The following is a 17,491-nucleotide window of genomic DNA, read 5'->3' on the forward strand; positions in this document are numbered from 1 at the left end:
GGTTCAATTCCTGATCAATCAAGGATGTTCTCGGATAGGAGTATCCATTGATTGCCTTGGGTTAATGGTAGGAAACTTTCAATAAAGGGGTCTGATGTGGATGATATAACTCAACCGGACTCTGCACTGCCACTAGGCTCGTCACTGCTCACCTTAGCAGGTGGTAGTACCGATGTCTTGGTCAGGCGGGAGGAGTCTTACAGAGAATTATCGGAAATGGAAGTTATTGGGTTCAATTCCCGATTCTATCAAGTATCTTCCCGGAATGGAAATTTTCTTGATGGACCCTGGTTGTTGGCGGAATATTCGAAATGTATCTGGTTACGTTCTTTTGAAGGAAAGGCTATGTCTGCAAATTGAACCAGTCCGTTTCTTTTTGTTAACTGGTTTTGTTATGGATCAAAATATTAATTATCTTTTAGATAAATCGTTCAGCTCACACCTTTGTGGGGGTATGAGGTGGGACCATCATCATCATCATGTGCTCGGTTGTTGTGGTTATGATTACCCGATCAGAAGGACATAACAAGATTATAACACAATTGTATCAACGGTTGATATGTATAACAACTTGTGTTATATTTAGATATTGGAATAAAAAGTGAGTGTACTAATTTCAGATTTTACAGTTTCAAATTTTATATTACATCAAAATTAAATCACAATGAGTTATAACATATACATTATAACATATACATCAAATGATAAATGCAGGTAACACCGAATAAATTGTAATGAACAATAGGAAGTAATAAGATCAACTGGATGGCAAAAAATGATTTAATGATCAATAACAACGAGTGAATCAGTTGGAGAAGTGGCAGCACTGCCGAATTTCTCGGAAGTGATTTTGCGTTCCTTCCATAGTTTACAAAATTTTGCAGTGAAATATAGTATATTTAATAGGAAATCGAAGTTAATCGCTCGGTAAGTCGTTTCTCCTGTTGTGTTATGTGTTGGTAGGCAAAAATATCGTTGGAATAGTGTAATTTGACGTAGTGATCTTATCGTCACATCACAATTATTTTACTATGTATGTGCGCGACTCGAGCGAGCTACCAAAAAATGTTCCCACTAGGCATCGACAGCGCCATCTGAACTTGACTAGTTAAACTCATTCCGGAACCGGTTCGGATATCTGAATCCCGGTCAAACCATTCGGAATTTGATTTGGAATCCTGAATGGAGTCATTGTGGATTCCAGGTCGGGTGCAACAACCGATTCTGAGTCGGAATCGGTTGTTGCATTTGATTTGGAGTCCATAATGACTCCATTCAGAAATCCGAACCGGTTCCGGAATGAGTTTAACTGGGATGGAGTCAGTACCCGGTCAAAAAAAAATGCGGATGAAGATCGTCAGGCGATTTAAATAGTTTGACGTTTGAATCAACTCGCCTGTGCTAATTGCCCCTAGGAACAAATGCTATTTGCGAATGCGATTTAAAGGTAATTTCAATACTTAGACGACAAATTTTCTGGCGGCTGCAATGGACTTGGTTGTTTTTGCATTTTTCAAACATGGCGGTTAGTGTTATTCACATTATTCATATTATTTATCTTATTAATTCAATAATTTTTTTATTGTTTTATTCATGTTGTTTGCTTCATTGGTTTTAATCATTTTATTAAATTGTTAGTTTTTCCCAGTTCATATATTGTTCAGTTTCTTCATTTTATTAATTCGGTTTAGTCAGTTCTTTTAGTTATTGGATGACAGTTAGTTAGCTTGAAACAATTTAGTGTACTCTCTTAATTTCATAACTTTTTTAATATTGTTTGATTTTCATTTGAGCTAATTTGATTTGTTTTATTAATTTGATTTATATGAATCATTCTATCGTAAAATTTTTCAACTGTTTTTATGTATACATGTGTGTATATATGTGTATGTGTTTATGTGTGTATATGTACATATAAATGTTCAAAAAATGGTTGCATTATACACGGGATTGTTTTGTAGTGTACACATATAATCTATTAATGTGAAAAACTGATACTTCTGGATAGAAGTCAGATCTTCCTCCAATTACAGCTCCTTGGAGATCTCCAATTGAACAACTTACACAAGTCCAACAGGCAGTGACTCCAGACTAGGAGAAACGGAAGCGCTGAGGAAAACACGGAGTCTATCGGTTCTTCTTTATTATTTCACCTTTTCTTTCTTAAATAAGCAGGAATTCAAGAAATGTGGATGAGAGTCAAAGGAGACATAAATGGGAGATAGAAATGAAGGTAGAAAACTGCAAAAATGGTAAGTTTCCTAGTACACATGTGTTATGTTATATATACAAATTGAACCAATATACTAAATACGCGTCGATTTTCTGCTTAAATGGAATCGAAAGTCTTACTGTAATGTTACAATCCAATTGATACAAACATTACAGTAAGGCGGGGCTAGTTGATGGAACGATGACCTCGGAACATGTCTGGCACTGTACACGAAATGGGTCATCGGAAAGTCAATTGAGCTAACACCTTCTTAAATCCGTGAACCAAGTTATTTGCATGAATGTTTAAATACATGCAAACATCTTTTTTCTGTAAATCACTACCAGCTAGTGGGAGATAGGAAGGTTAACACACACACACACACACAATAACAACGAGTGAATCAGTTTATTAGCTGTTAGTCTATTTGCGTTCTTGGTTTACAAATTGAAATGAAGTTTTTGTTAGCAGAATTTTCATCTTTTGGTTGAACTGTTACGCTCACGCATTGTTTTACTGTTTCTGTAAGCCTGAAAACCAATGTGCTGTCATAACGTTCGTATGTGTACATATTATTGTATATTTTTGTAGTGATTAATTGTTGTCCCAAAATATACACGTTATTGTCATGATCAATCAAAATCCGTATGATTTGGAAGAATTTTTTGTTGACATTTATAAATGAATCGTCATAAGCAAACTTCGCACATGTTGACTTAGTGCAAATTTTAATTCCGTTGCAATACCATTTTCCAACATCATTGAATTCTCTTGGGATTACATCATTTTCGAATTCAACATTATCTTGAAGAACACAGCTATTTTTATGATTATACCTTCGATTTTTCCGTGATGAAGACCAAATACTGTCAACCCATATTTTTGCAGAAGTGTCGGTTGTTATTTGTGTGTGATGACAAATACGATTCAAAATAAATTTTGAAGCAACTTGAATGACTGGGTGGTTGTTCGATGTGTGGAATTCAATCAGCATGCTGTTTCCATTTTCGTATGGAAAAAGCGAAAAGTTCCATAGTGCTCCCAAATTCTTTACCGACGCTACCAAATGCGTAGCTAAATGAATATTATAAACAACATTTTCTAATCCGAAAGTATTCTGAAATTCTTTGACGAATTTGATCAAGCTTTTTTCGCAAATTTCTAGCGTACGTTCGGAAATGTGGAATTGAAGAAGTTCATAAATACTTGTGGAAAACAGCATTATCATATCAAGGTAACGTTTCGGTAACAGATCGTACATGCATGGATAAATGCAATGAAACAGTATCGTTTCCCATTCGCTAGCTTTGAATTTACGGAACTCATCAACCTTTCTGATATATCGCGGGAAGTAGCTTGGGAGTCTGATTGATAAAAGCCGTTTCTCTATTAATTGTTTATGGTTTCCTACATAACAGGGTCGCAATTTTTTGGTTCCTTCGGCTGTTACTAAAAATTCCCATATAATTCTTGTAACGCCCATCAGACCCATGTGCATGTAATCAGGTGGTAAACCGTTGATTATGTCGAAATCTGGAACCCCAACCAAAACACAGAGTCCTTTTATACCAAATACCGGTTCTTTTGAAGCGGTTCTTTCCATTTCAAACATGATTTCTCTCGTTGCCTTATCTTCTCTTGCCTTCGTTTTCCGGTAAGGATATCTAATCTGATTATCAACTGATTTTCCCGGATGCAAGCAATACGTGCATCCATATCGACCATTATATTGCTTTGAGCAAAATAACTCACATCGACCAACGGAATCTGTACAATTTTGAAGCAAAATTACTTTGTAGAACTCTTTTCCAACAGTCATACCATTTCGTAATCGTTGCAGCTGAAGCACAAAGTTTTTATGAAACAGGGCCATGTTTGGCTTCCCTGGGTTGAACCACAAAGCGGCGAGAATGAGATTGTTCTTATTGAAACGTAATTTTGGTGGTAAGTTGTTCAGAGTTATAAATAATGGATATACAGGCTTCTTATTTGAGCATTTGATGGCAGCAGCACTGTCTTCATTTGCAGAAAGAGTTATGTATTTTGACATGTTATCCTTCATTGTTATTGATTGCGCCAATTTCCCACGACTTATGTCGCGAATATCGTCATTAACGACCACAGTTTCGTATTCTGCTATCTCTTTGCAGTACTTCATAATGGTTTCCCTGAGTTGCTGCTCTATGGGAAAAGCAATAAAAAAATCCTTTTTTATAGAACCACAATTTTCTACAGGACATACGGTGTCAGGATGCGGAGCAGTTTCATATCTAATTGAATAATAAATGGTTATTTGTATATGTACAGGCATCATTGAAAAGAAGAGCGTACCCGAACTGGCAATTAACACAAAAATAGACTCGTTCGATGCTGTAAGGAGCTGGAAATACATTAATGAATGTGGCAAAACTTTCAGGAAAAGTTTTGTGTGTTGTTAAAACATTCATCATTCGCATGAGATCTTCTAAACCTTCTTGGGTGTGTCTGATGTAAAAATTTAGGGCCATGAACAGTATGTCTTTGACCCGAATGTTATCATTAAATTTAGCATGTTGATTGTAGCTATACGTATATTCCTGGAAGAAACTTGTTCATAGTCTCATTAACTTTAAGTATAATAAATCAATAAATACCGATCCGGAATTAAGCTCATCGTTTCCGTTTGGGGATTCTTCTTCCATTAAATCTTCAGAGAGAAAAGAGTCTTCTGAGACATTCTCCGTATCATGGAAAGTTCCTTCGTTGTGTGATACCTCCTACGAATACGTTTTAAATAGCAAAATGTTTTTGAAACTACTTTACAAAATTACTGTATCGTGTGCCAATTCATTCTTAGGGTCTGATTCGACTTCAGAAATGTCTCCCAACGGTGAAAAGCCATCCGAAACTGTTTCACTACGTTCTAGATCGGAGTTAAACAAGGAATTGTATCCAATTGCTGCAGAATTGACATCGATATTCTGATATAGCTCCACATCACCATCATTTTGTAGAATATATTCATTTTGATAATCAGTAGCTAACCAAACATGTTTCGGCTAAGTATCAAAACAATAATTAATAAGAACGGTCAACAGAACATCATAATATAACTTACTTTTCTGGTATATTTGCGATTGTACCACGGACTTTTTAAATGGTAATGTCGAGGTCTACGGTTCATTTTGTATTGAATAATTTTATAAAAATGTACTGAAATTCGTAGGCTGATGTGAAGGCTGAAATATAAAGTTCTAATCGAACCCAAAACAATGGTTCCAATTGAGTAATGTACACAAATATGGCGGATTTAGGAAATACGACGTGGGGAGTATTGGGATTGAATTGAAAGGAAATGCATTTAATTGTGGTTAAATACGAAGAGCGAAACTTTATACACTTACATACTATATACTTATTGTAATACAAATAAAATATAAATACGTGTAGTTTTAATCACATTAAAAATTACAATGCTATTGAGCGACGTTTTTCACCCTCATTTTGGCAAAATCTGAACATTATAAATTATTTACACAGGCTCAATAACGTAGAGCAAGACGTTTTCAGTATTCAGCTTTTTGTTGGTGGCTGTGTTCCTAAATGCGCCCCCTCACTTTGACAAGTCGCCCGTCCAGTATCAATTTTGATAAATCGTCAGTTTTGTCAATTTTGACAAGCCGTTCTTCAGTCAGAACTTTTATGCGGTAGGCGTTAATTTCTGTTCTCAACTCAAACGTTAAACGTCAAATTGAAACGTTGTAAGTTCTGTCGAAAATAAAAACCGATTTCTGTACGGAGCTACAGTCTGGATTTATTCGATTACAACACAATTCAACAGCAGCACTAAATTAGAAATGAAGATATAGAACATACACTTTTCAAAATTTGGAATACGCAATCCACCTGCAAAAATCGATCGACTAACCACGCGCAATTTCTTCTTATTTTTTATTTATTTATTTCTTACAATCGAGTATTCCAATTGAAATACTGAGGAAAACAAAACATCAGCGACAATCGATTTCTTCGGTTAATGGTCCAGCTGGCGTTTGTCAACTTTCTATGCGGATATTTTTTTCTGTCGAAATTCAGGCGAGAACCGAGGTTCAAACTGCTGAGAATATGCTTATAAATCTATTGATCAGCATTTAGATACGCAAAGGGCAAAGCAAATTGATATCAACGAAAAAGTCGATTAGAAAAAAATTTCAAATTTGACGTTTAACGGTAGAGAGAACAAAAATGAGCTGTGAAACTTGAGGCTGAAGGGATGGCTTGTCAAAATTGACACTGCTTATGATTTGTCAAAATTGACACTGGACGAACGACTTGTCAAAGTGGGGTGCGCATTTAGAAACGCAGCCACCGACAAAAAACTGAATAATCTATCTAGATTGTGTATTTTCCCAAAGACATCAAAAAAGCAATTTCAGTCGTGCAAAGTAGGGAAAAGGAATCTCATTCATTCAAACTACAAGCCATTCGATGTTTACACAAAACTCCTGGTTGTCAAAACTAGCAGACAAAATCTAGAGCTTTTATTCAAAACGATATATCTACAATGAGTGACTCTCTTTGTTTACTTTCTCTTTCGATTATTACGGCGTCGCTAGAGGACTTTTCACTTATTTTACAGTACAGATTAAAAGACAATGGTTTTGACTAGCATATTATGCAAAGAGTTGAGGAATAAATGTTAAAGCGACCGAATTATTAACAGAAGAGAAAGTAAACAATGAGAGTCACTCATTGTAGATATGTCTTTTTGAAAAAACGCTCAAGAAATAACTTAGTAAACCGTGCAGCCAAATTTACTGTTCATCTCACCGCGTATTTTGTACTGTAAATATGGTCTTTGTACTGGACATCTCAATTATTTGTTTACCATTTATCAGTCAGTGTCATTCCAATCTATCACGAGATCTGTCAAAAGCATTTCGTATTCGATTAGAATGACACTGATAGATAAATGGTCAACAGGAGATAGTCGAGTCTTTATACCAGATCTTCTTTGTTCGAAACCATTAGATTGTCAAATTAGTGGCCCTCTAGTAAAAGTCTGGACATACGAAAACAAGTGTAATAAAACCAATGCCGACAAAACATTTTCGTAGAGTGAGCTTAGCAATCCTTGAAAAGTTCATGCACTCAAAAATCAATTAACCATTCCATGGGATGCTTAAGCTGATTTTTTGTTCGCTTTGTTTTTCTGTTTGGGAAGACTGAAACCACCAGTATCATGGCACGGCAAATAGTCCGCTAATGTCACAATACTTCCTTCTAGAATTTCTAACATAGAATTCTATACCCGCTTTTTAACGTGAATATTTCGCGTGAGCCCTTTTGACAATTAGCTCGAACTATTTGCCAATTGAAATTGGGCACCTGCAATTTGGTATTGAAAATGGATCTCCGACATTGGATAATTGACAATTTCAATTTTATTTAAGCCAATTTGAAAAACATGTCGAATTTTGGCATTTAATATAAATAGTTAATATTTCACTTGTATTATGAAGTTTAGTCGGCTTTGGGGAATATCTCATTATTTTTGGGTAAATTTGGACTCCCTCTCTTTCGTTTTTCGTTGGAGGAAGTAGGATGCACAGATTTAAAATTACCTACTGCTAGGTAGTGCAAGTTTTCTGACAGTAAAAATTATTAAACTTGTGTGGCAAAGTAAAACATGTATTTATTATGCATTTACCGTATACGTGGTTGATTAACTTTAACAAAAATAAGACAGAAACCATACTAGAATCTAAAATTATTCAGAAAGTGGCCTCATTAAACCTTACTAAACACATATGACATGGAAAAACGGTGCCTTTCATCAATATAGTGGATTCAAGGTACAAAATATTGTCGGCATAAAATAAATGAACAAGACTCCATTTTCATTAATAAAAATAGCTACACTGTTCGGAAGATTTCGGCAGGGTGAAAATGTGCTAAAAAAAGAACGCCGAAGGAAAAATAAAAAGCCGATTGTCACGTCTTGTTTTTGGTTCACACCTGAGACAAGACATGCGAAAAGCAAAAAATCGAACGCCAAATGCAGCAAAGGGGTACTGTCAAATGCAGCCAGTTCATTTAAACTATGTAAGATGGAAAAAGAGTCTATGTGAGACGAACGATGGAATAAACATAAAAAATAGAAGAAAACATCTATCGGCAAGTCCCGTCCCAGGTTTACACCAGCTTGACAGCAACGCCCAGTTGAGAATGTCGGGTGTTAATCCAACGAATTGGATTAACATAGGATGACTTTCTCTTACTGGGCGGATGACGTAAATAATTATTTTCAATGAAAGGTCTGTTGACATATTACGAACTGAACGATAATTGCCGCCATTAATGCACGTATAAAGCTGGAGAAACTGGTTTTATAAATGATATGTTCCCAACCTGTGTCTGTCTTGCACTTGATCTTGTATGTAACCTAGGGGTCATTCATAAATTATCTAACGCAAAAATTGTCCAAAATGTGACAAATCGTCACAAATTTCTCTATCCCGGCCCCTCCCCTATTACATAACAAATACTTCAAAAAAATGTTCCACAGTAAAACACATGTTACGTAACATTTTAGCTTACTCCCTCCATATGTCACTACTTGTCACAATTTATCGTACCTTTTCTCCCCCTTAAAGCGTTACGTAATTTATGAATGGTCCCTTCTTTGTTTGCATTCTACCCGTAACCCAAAGGTGTTTAAAAGTGCGCCCAGAGCGAAGCCAAATCTACCTATCAAACATGTCAGTGGCTACCCTTCGTGCAAAATAAACAGTAAAAAAGTAGTAGTGTTAATAAAAATACTACTATGGGAAAATATATCAATTGACTAAATTGAAATTTTTTTTATATTCGTATAACAATGTACAAGAAATTACATGGAAAAGTATTATAAATAAAGTGATATAAGCCATGCAACAGTAAGTTTACAATTTGCTTCGTATCAATTAATTGTGTAACTCTGTTGAAGTCACTCATAGTTACAGCAAAAACTGTGGGTGCCAGAAACAAAGAAGTAGTCGTCATTTTATGCAGTGTTGCGCATTCTTCTGTATGGGATTCTTTAATACACAGACTCTACCGTGAACAATTAGGACAAATTACTTATTGACATTTTTTTGTTTGAGATTTGACAATTTCATATTAACTTTTCGAAAGGGCTAATTAATTTTGTAAATAAACTTTTCTTTTGTTTCTACGAAGCATAAACATGTGGAATAACGAGTATTTTTCATAAAATTCCAACCTGCAGCGAGATAATGAGCAAAATTAGTTTCTTTGCAAAATTCTCTTGCCCATTTGAAGAATTATGTTAATTCTTGTGAATTGACAATTCAAAAGTAGCATTGAAGACGCATAGACATCTGATATCCGACAATTGACAATTTTATCAATCAATTAAACCAATTCGAAAATATTACCCGTCTTTTGGCAAGTGAAAGCAAATGTTTAATATTTCACATTTGATATGCACACTGACAATACACGTAGTTTATAAATGATATGTACAAAAGATATACCCAATTCATTGCAATTAATCCAGACGTAATACTCATACTTAATGATGAGGAATCCCGTTTTACAGTGTATTTAGCAGATACGGTGATCTGGATGTTACGACGGGTTGTCTAGAACAAATTTCAATAACTTACTACTCGTCAGCGTCTATCCAAAGCCGCCTAGACGCCTTTTCGTTTACTGGGTAGTTGTCAAATGACATATTGCATATAGACATCTCCCAATCAAATCATCCGGAATTTAGTTCCGATATCTTTCTGATTGCTATAAGAATTCCAGTTCATGTGCAACAACCAAATTTTTCATTATATTTTAGAAAATAGCAAAAGTTTTCCACCTTACCAACTTACAGGAAAAATATTCTGACAACGCTGCGGGGATGGCAGGTTTCACAGATTTTCAAAATGCCGCACAGATTTCCACAGCTTTCTGTTTTAATGCACAGATTTCCAGTTTTTTGTTGTGCACGAATTTCTCAATTTTTTACCTGACACTCAATTTTTGCCTCGCGCAAAATAAAGTCGTCACTTCTTGTTTTGTAACAAATTTGTCCATTTTCTTTATCATAGATTTGCACAGATTTGTACATAGGCCGCGCTCAGATTTTACAAAATATTTCCTGGCATCCCTGTAATGCCACGCGCGGCGTGTGATGCGCCATTTTGCTTCATTCTTTCTTCCATTGAGTAAGTAATTTTTTCTATTGATCGATTTTAACATTTACAAAAGAAAAAATGGGAGGAAAATATATTCCGGTCGCGACAAAAAAGCTTCGTGTAGCAGCCAACAGTAAGAATTTGGAATTCTTGACAAATCCGGTGCAGGTAAGTGAAACAAAATGTTTCCAAAATATCACAATCTTACTCTCATACCTTACTCTGAATTCGCAGGTGAAAGAGAAAAACACACTACCAATTAAAACGGAAATGAAGGATCAAACGAAGGAACGAAATAGGAGCAGCCGTCTGCTAAAAAATTCAGTAAGAGGACCGAATAAAGCGATCGATTCAAAATACGTAAGTATCGAACCGATAAGATCGGCATGACAACATAACCTCACTTTGCACTCATATTACAGCTCGAAGATTCCACTGATGGTGAGTTAATGATGCCAATAAACACTCCGCGAAAGACCAAGAGCCAATCAGTGAACACCCGTTTGTCGAAAAGGAATAATCAAAAGTCAGCGGCATCGCCTGGTCCGAAAAACTACTCCATTTCAGGTCCTGCATATTCCGATGAGGCAAGTTTATCTTTTATTGGAATTCTATGATCCATTATTAAAAACTGTGTTTTTCAGGCTAAATCATCCGTGCTGGGCTCCCTCGAACTGTACAAGGTCAGTCCGTCAAAAGACAATAATGTATTGGATGTACAGATGGAGTTTTTCCAGGACTGGGAGGAACCTGAATGGTTAGACTGCAGTAAACCAGGACCATCGAGTAATTCTGCACGCATGTCGATCTTCGAGCAGATCGAAGGTACTGGGAAGCAAGAGATGGCTGCTGGTCGTAACACCAGTAATAAAGTTAAGCGAACATATTTGGCTAAGCGAGTGGGAAAGGAAAACACAATGGGAAATGATGTTTTAGACGGGATCCTATCTCAGGATGAATGTGGTGAAAACCGTGACACACCAACTGCGGAAATTAATGGTATGTAAGTTGTGCAAACAACCAGCTATAATGCATGTACTTTCGCACAACGTAGTGGAAATTGCTCGATGTGTTCTGCTATTATTTAAATGAACATTTTTTTCAGAGTGCACATGTGGACAACAATCGGCTATCGAGCAGTTGCAGAGTGATAATTCCGCGATGAAAAAACAAATTCAGCGACTCAAGCAAGCGTTGCGCGAGGCAACAAACAGATGTTTTAAATTAACGGATACATTGAACTCTAAGGTGTTTGGGGACCCTCATAAAGAGATTTTTACTGAGGTAGAAGGATACCCGAGTCGCGAGCAACTCATTGCCTTCTCTGATCAAGGAATTAAAAGCGATTACACATTTGTTCGGCTATTGATGGAAGAATTGTGGCCAAACGGCTACGTGAACCGATCGGTAAGTGGAAGATCTTCTAACAATCCACTTGGAAGACCACGACGTGTGGCGGTAAATAATCCTTCGGTCGAACTACCAACTAACACTGTAAAACGTGTTCCACTGGAACCGGAAAAAGTGAAATATATACGAGGTAACCTTGATTTATAATGTATGCATGCATGATTATGTATTTGTTTTTTCATTCAGATCGTTTGTTGGAACACCGCATTTATCGGGGAGACTCACCGGCTGCAGCAAATATTTGGGCCGACGAATCTTCAAGCATCATGAGACGAATCCTGGCATATTATGGAAAGAAATGAAATGACTCAAACCAAACGTAAAATACTGGAGATTAGAACGTTAAAGAAACAGCAGTTGAACTACATATGTTTTGTATATCGCAAAATCATGGATTAATTCGTAAGAAATGAAAACCAAACCAAAGAGAAAATAAATTAATTCAAATGAATAATATTTTATTCTTTAATTAGCATTCCAAATTATGAAAAGCAGCTTTTTCATGCAACTAATTATATCTCGGTTATTTCAAGGGTTGTTATGTAAGTACAGATTTCTACTCGATTGATTATAACTCATTTGGGAATAATTCTGATAAAACGGTATCAAAATGTGTTACAATTTGATCACCACCACTGATTATTTTGTTATGTTTTTTGTTATTTTAACAACTAACCAGTCAGATTTATAACAAGTTTTGTTACAAAATATTTTTTGAAATAAATAACTCCAGTTGATATAATTTTGTTACGTCCTTCTGATCGGGTAAAGAGACTAGACTAACAAAGAGACACCATGTTTCGTTTGGAATTCCAATGTTACTGTCAATGTCATTCCAAACGAACAAGAGAGTTGTCAATCGTAAAAGTTTAGCATTATGTGGCATTGTTTTTAAGGAAGTGTTGTTATCTAATCCGTTGAAATTATCAAATATTTTAAAGACAAAATATATATCCTCAAAACAAATTTGTTACAATACCATCGTGTTTAGAAACGATAAAGGGAAAATGCATGGTTTGATGGGAGGAAAACCAAATTATGCAATTATTTAAAATGAAAGTCATTCCGTCATGGGTCTGATTGAGCCAAACAAATCACAGCTCTTTCGTTTCCAGCAAACTGACAAGACAGGAAGATGTACAAGACTTCAACCACGCCTTTGTTGTGGATCCATTTGCAATCAAAAAAATCGCAATTGGTCTTGGCCTAATGTGTTTCTGTGTAACAATGTTTGGCTTTCAACCCAAAACAGACAAAGAATGTATAATATAATCCCAAAATATGCATTTAATAGCAAGGGCTAATAAGGGGAGATGAGAATGTTAATCGTGTGCACGCTTACCTGAGGATGCTGACGTCGTTAAACTTGTTCCGGTAACTTGATGAATCCAGACAAGGGTACTACAATCGCTGCTGGATCCGAAGGTCATCTTTCGACCGGCACCTCACGAGTTTTAAGGGTTCCTCTACCACTTGTGTGGTCCTGGCGACACGGATATTCACTTTGCGGCGATGGTGAGATGGCGTTTTCCTGGAGGTGGCAACCGTAGTGGCAGCAGCGTGAACTACACCATGTTTCCTACACCTTACTGTTACTCGCCACAATCAAGAACAGGTGATGCTCGTGTTTTGCGAACGAGAATCACAGAACACGGCCAGAAGGCACGTTTTTTCCCAGTAGACACTTTCATTTGCTGCTGGTGCTTTTATTCCTTTTCCTCCTTTTTTTGCACACCAGCACTGCCACAAATGGGGCCAAAACTCTCGAGCGGCTCACGGAAAACTGACACAAAGCCGAATGTGGACACTACTAGCAACACCGAACAGATGGAGGTTGGAGAAAATCGTCCCAACCAGATAGTGGATTAGGTCCCCCTTCTCTCACGTGGGCCGAAAGCTCTCTGCACTCACCAACGCGCGACGTTCGGGAAATTTAATTTTCTCGCCTGACTCTGCGACCGATGATGGGAAAAGGGCAACTTTTAAATGACGTTTAAAGATTTAGACGTTCCGGTTCCACAGCCCTCGTCCTCGTGGGCTCTTCCTTTTTTCTCCAGCGAGAAGAATTACCACCGACCGTACTCGGTCAACTATTTTCTCCGACTAAACTTTTTTCGGCGCGAATCGCAGACCGCCACCGACCGTACTCGGTCAACCTCTTTTATCAGACTACCTATTTTTATGTTGTCGCCCGTTCTTCCGGGGATTTGTTTTCAAGCAAATTGTGCAGCGATCTTTTGTTTTCAAGCGGGCTGTCAAATGCCCACCTCTTGCAGTACACGCTAATCTCTTATTCCTCCCTTTTTACATTTAAATTACACATTTTACTGTAACACAACATTGCCGTTACAGAAAAATTTCTCATGAATCGGCAATGGCTCGATTCATGAGAAATTTATGAGCCATACTCCTTTAAGGAGTCTCCCGGAGACTAATTAAATCGCTAATTGAATGCGATGCTCGATGTATCGACATTCTTCTACATTCTCCAGCTAGCTACGGAACAAACTAATCTCAAAACATAAATCACAAAACTACATAATACCGCCAGCGAATCCTGGCTAAACATTGCGAATCCGCCAACTAAAGTTTGGCTATAAGTCTCCGGGTAAGTCCTTGTCTCCAACTCGAAACCTTCGTTTGCAACGGCAATACATTCAATAAACTCTTAACCTATTATTAGGGCTAAATAGGTTAGAATTAACACTTAAGACTAATACTGAAACTAAGGACTTATAATGTGGTAGATTATTTGGTTTGTTAAGACTGACAGCTGCGTAGGAAAGGAGGTATTTAGTCTCCCAAATCGATATGAGTCCAGTGCTAGGGTTTTACCGCGCCCAGAATCGCGTTTCTTTTGGTTGATTTCATATCGACCCCCACTACAACTGTCTGATGGATCCGATTTACGGATCGCGAATGTGCTGGATCTAACAGGCTGTCGACACCAATCCAGGATTAATTATCTTCCGTTTCACGTCTTCGTTCTGTGCTTGTAGCTGGTGTTGCTCATAGCTTACTTACTTATCCAATTCTATGTTCCGTCCGCGTCTGGATTCTTACTGTATCAGTTTCTCTCTCTCTCTCTGACAAACGGCTGGCCTGCTGAGGCTTGCGTGTTGTGGACTCTCGTGCTTCGATTTCCCCGGATCGAGAACGGCAAACGCTGGAACGTTGTGTACGCAGCTGAAGTTGGCAGGTTGTGAGGAGGGTTGGGTGCTTGGCTTCGTCCTGCTTGAATCCCCCGCTATGAGCGGTGTGTGTCCGTTGGTGATTCCGCTTCGCCACGGTCTGCTGTGCTCAATTGTTGTCCTGGTTTGCTCTGCTCCATCCACTGCATGGTTTTGCTTGCTCCGAAGACGGCTCGTGCGCTTGCGCCAGTGACTGAGGTCTATCTTGGTTTGATGTGTCACCATGAAGCAGCTTACCTTTGAGATTGACTTCCGCTATGTCTGAGGAGTCCGCCCTCGTCGACCTGCACCCCTGTGCAACGGCTCAAGGTTTCCCGAGGCTCTCTTCGAAGTTCCGTCTCTAGTTTGCGGTTACCTGCTTTCCTTCCTATTGCGCTCGCGCGGTCACTGACTGGTTTCTGTCGTTCCAAAATGGCGCGCCTGTTTTAGGCTTCTGCTTGCTCGACATGCGTTTTCTCTCGAATCGCTAACGGCGTGCCCGCTGAAGGCTTCTACTTCCGACGTACGTTTTCTCCCGATTCGCTAACGGCTTGCCTGCTGAAAGCTTCTGCTTCCGACGTGCGTTTTCTCCCGATTCGCTAACGGCTTGCCTGCTGAAGGCTTCTACTTCTCGAAACACGTTTTCTCCCGAATCGCTAACAGCTTGTCTGCTGAAGGCTTCTGCTTCCGACGTGCGTTTTCTCCCGATTCGCTAACGGCTTGCCTACCGAAGGCTTCTACTTCTCGAAACACGTTTTCTCCCGAATCGCTAACGGCTTGCCTGCTGAAGGCTTCTGCTTCTCGAAACACGTTTTCTCCCGAATCGCTAACGGCTTGCCTGCTGAAGGCTTCTGCTTCTCGAAACACGTTTTCTCCCGAATCGCTAAAGGCTTGCCTGCTGAAGGCTTCTGCTTCCGACGTGCGTTTTCTCCCGATTCGCTAACGGCTTGCCTGCTGAATGCTTCTGTCCTCGTTGGTGGAAGTCCTGTTCCGTCCCTCGCTCCTTGCTGCGACTGCGAGTTGTCATGGGCCTTCCTAGACTGCGCTTCGAATCCAAATGACGCTGGCTGGTGTGCTAAGGTGGGGAGGTAGTTTGAAAAAAGTTATTGCTCGCCGCACCATGACAGGGCACGATTTGTCCCGATCGGCTAACGGTATTTTTTAGAGCATGATGCTCGTAGTTAGCAGGTTGGAGCCTGCCGACATAGCTGAGTAAATTTTCTCTAATCCGCCTTAATGTCCTTTGCGTAATACCTGCCTCTCTTTCCTGTGGCTACGTCTTGTAGAGTGTACAGGTTGACGCCCAGGACGCCTTTGACTATCGCTGGAACAAACTTGGGATCAAGTTTGCGGTTCACGTGGTTTGCTTTCGACGACAGTCCGAAGGTTCTACGCCATACCAAATCTCCCGGTTTGAATGCTACTGTTCGTGTTCGAAGATTGTATCTCTGCTTCGCCTTTTCGTGATTGTTCCTGATGCGTCGCAGTACGAGTTCCTGTACCCACCGAACCGTTGACAGTCGCATGTCCTGTGCTACCTTGGGGTCGTCTGGGGTGTTGAGACTTTGTTGCACGTAGAGATCTGTGTGAAGTATTAGTATTGACTTGAACACCGTCGACTCGAACTGTTTTTAATTGTCCGATAAAACTATTCTGGGATGTGAAAACATCAAGAAGACTTCCTGCTCCAGAAACTGAACCATCTTTGCAGCGTCCGCGTTTTTCATTGGATGTGCGACGACGTATTTCGTGATCCAATCTACGACTACTAGCATGACTGTGTTTCCCTGCTTCGAGCGTGTGAACGGACCAACGAAGTCCATTGATATTAACTCCCAGGGCATTTTGGCCGGCTTCAAGTTTCCCATCTGTGGCATCATTCTTGAGTTTGGTGCTGTGCTTGCCTTGCAGGTTTGGCAGCTCTTGACGTAGTTGTTTACCTCGTCCCGCATCTTCGGCCAGTAAAAATGGGCTTGAAGTTTCTGAAAAGTTCTGTGGAAACCCAAGTGTGCTGCTGTAGGTGAGTCATGGAACTTGCCTATTAACCCGCGTCGGTCTTCGAATAGTACCACCTTTTTCCACAAGTGGATCGCATTTCCATCTTCGTCCTTGCTTAGACAGTTCTTGTACAGCTCGTTGTTCGCTAACCTGAAATCCGGGAAACGATCGCCTTCCTTCTGCACTTTATCCTTTAGCTGCATGTACCATGAATCAGTTGAGTTCTCACCGTCGAAGGTCACCGATGCCACTATCCGTGATGGTGCGTCCGGCACTACGTTGATGCTTCCCTTCCGGTACTTGATCTCGAAGTCGAATGCGTTTAAACGTAACAACCACCGGCTCATGAGGGCTGTCGGATTCTTCATCGATCGCAGATAGCTGAGTGCGGCGTTGGTCGCAAAAAACTGTAAACTTCACTCCTTCTATGTACCCTCGGAACTTCACGATGGCGCGGATGACCGCCAGACATTCCCGTTCTGTTACCGAATACTTCCGTTCCGAAGACGATAGCTTCTGTGAAAAGTAGC

The 17,491-nt window shown here is 39.1% G+C and overlaps 2 protein-coding genes across 4 annotated transcripts in view; both read left to right on the plus strand.

The window, feature by feature from the left end:
* Positions 1-17,491, plus strand: part of LOC131682388 (integrator complex subunit 7) — a 1,467,711-nt gene that overhangs the window by 49,364 nt on the left and 1,400,856 nt on the right. The window lies entirely within an intron of this gene.
* LOC131682465 (uncharacterized) lies at positions 9,536-12,247 on the plus strand. Of its 3 annotated transcripts, none has more exons than XM_058964071.1 (6): positions 9,536-10,743; positions 10,806-10,970; positions 11,028-11,066; positions 11,121-11,382; positions 11,489-11,923; positions 11,980-12,247. In XM_058964071.1, exons 1-6 carry the CDS (start codon positions 10,462-10,464, stop codon positions 12,093-12,095), a joined length of 1,299 nt encoding a protein of 432 aa, XP_058820054.1. In that variant the 5' UTR covers positions 9,536-10,461; the 3' UTR covers positions 12,096-12,247. The 3 variants fall into 3 exon arrangements, with proteins under 3 accessions (XP_058820054.1, XP_058820139.1, XP_058819971.1); XM_058964156.1 differs by having other exon boundaries at positions 9,536-10,551; positions 10,618-10,743; positions 11,028-11,382; XM_058963988.1 differs by having other exon boundaries at positions 11,028-11,382.

Source organism: Topomyia yanbarensis, chromosome 1, assembly GCF_030247195.1.
Source record: "Topomyia yanbarensis strain Yona2022 chromosome 1, ASM3024719v1, whole genome shotgun sequence".
NCBI classification, from domain to species: Eukaryota; Metazoa; Arthropoda; class Insecta; order Diptera; family Culicidae; genus Topomyia; species Topomyia yanbarensis.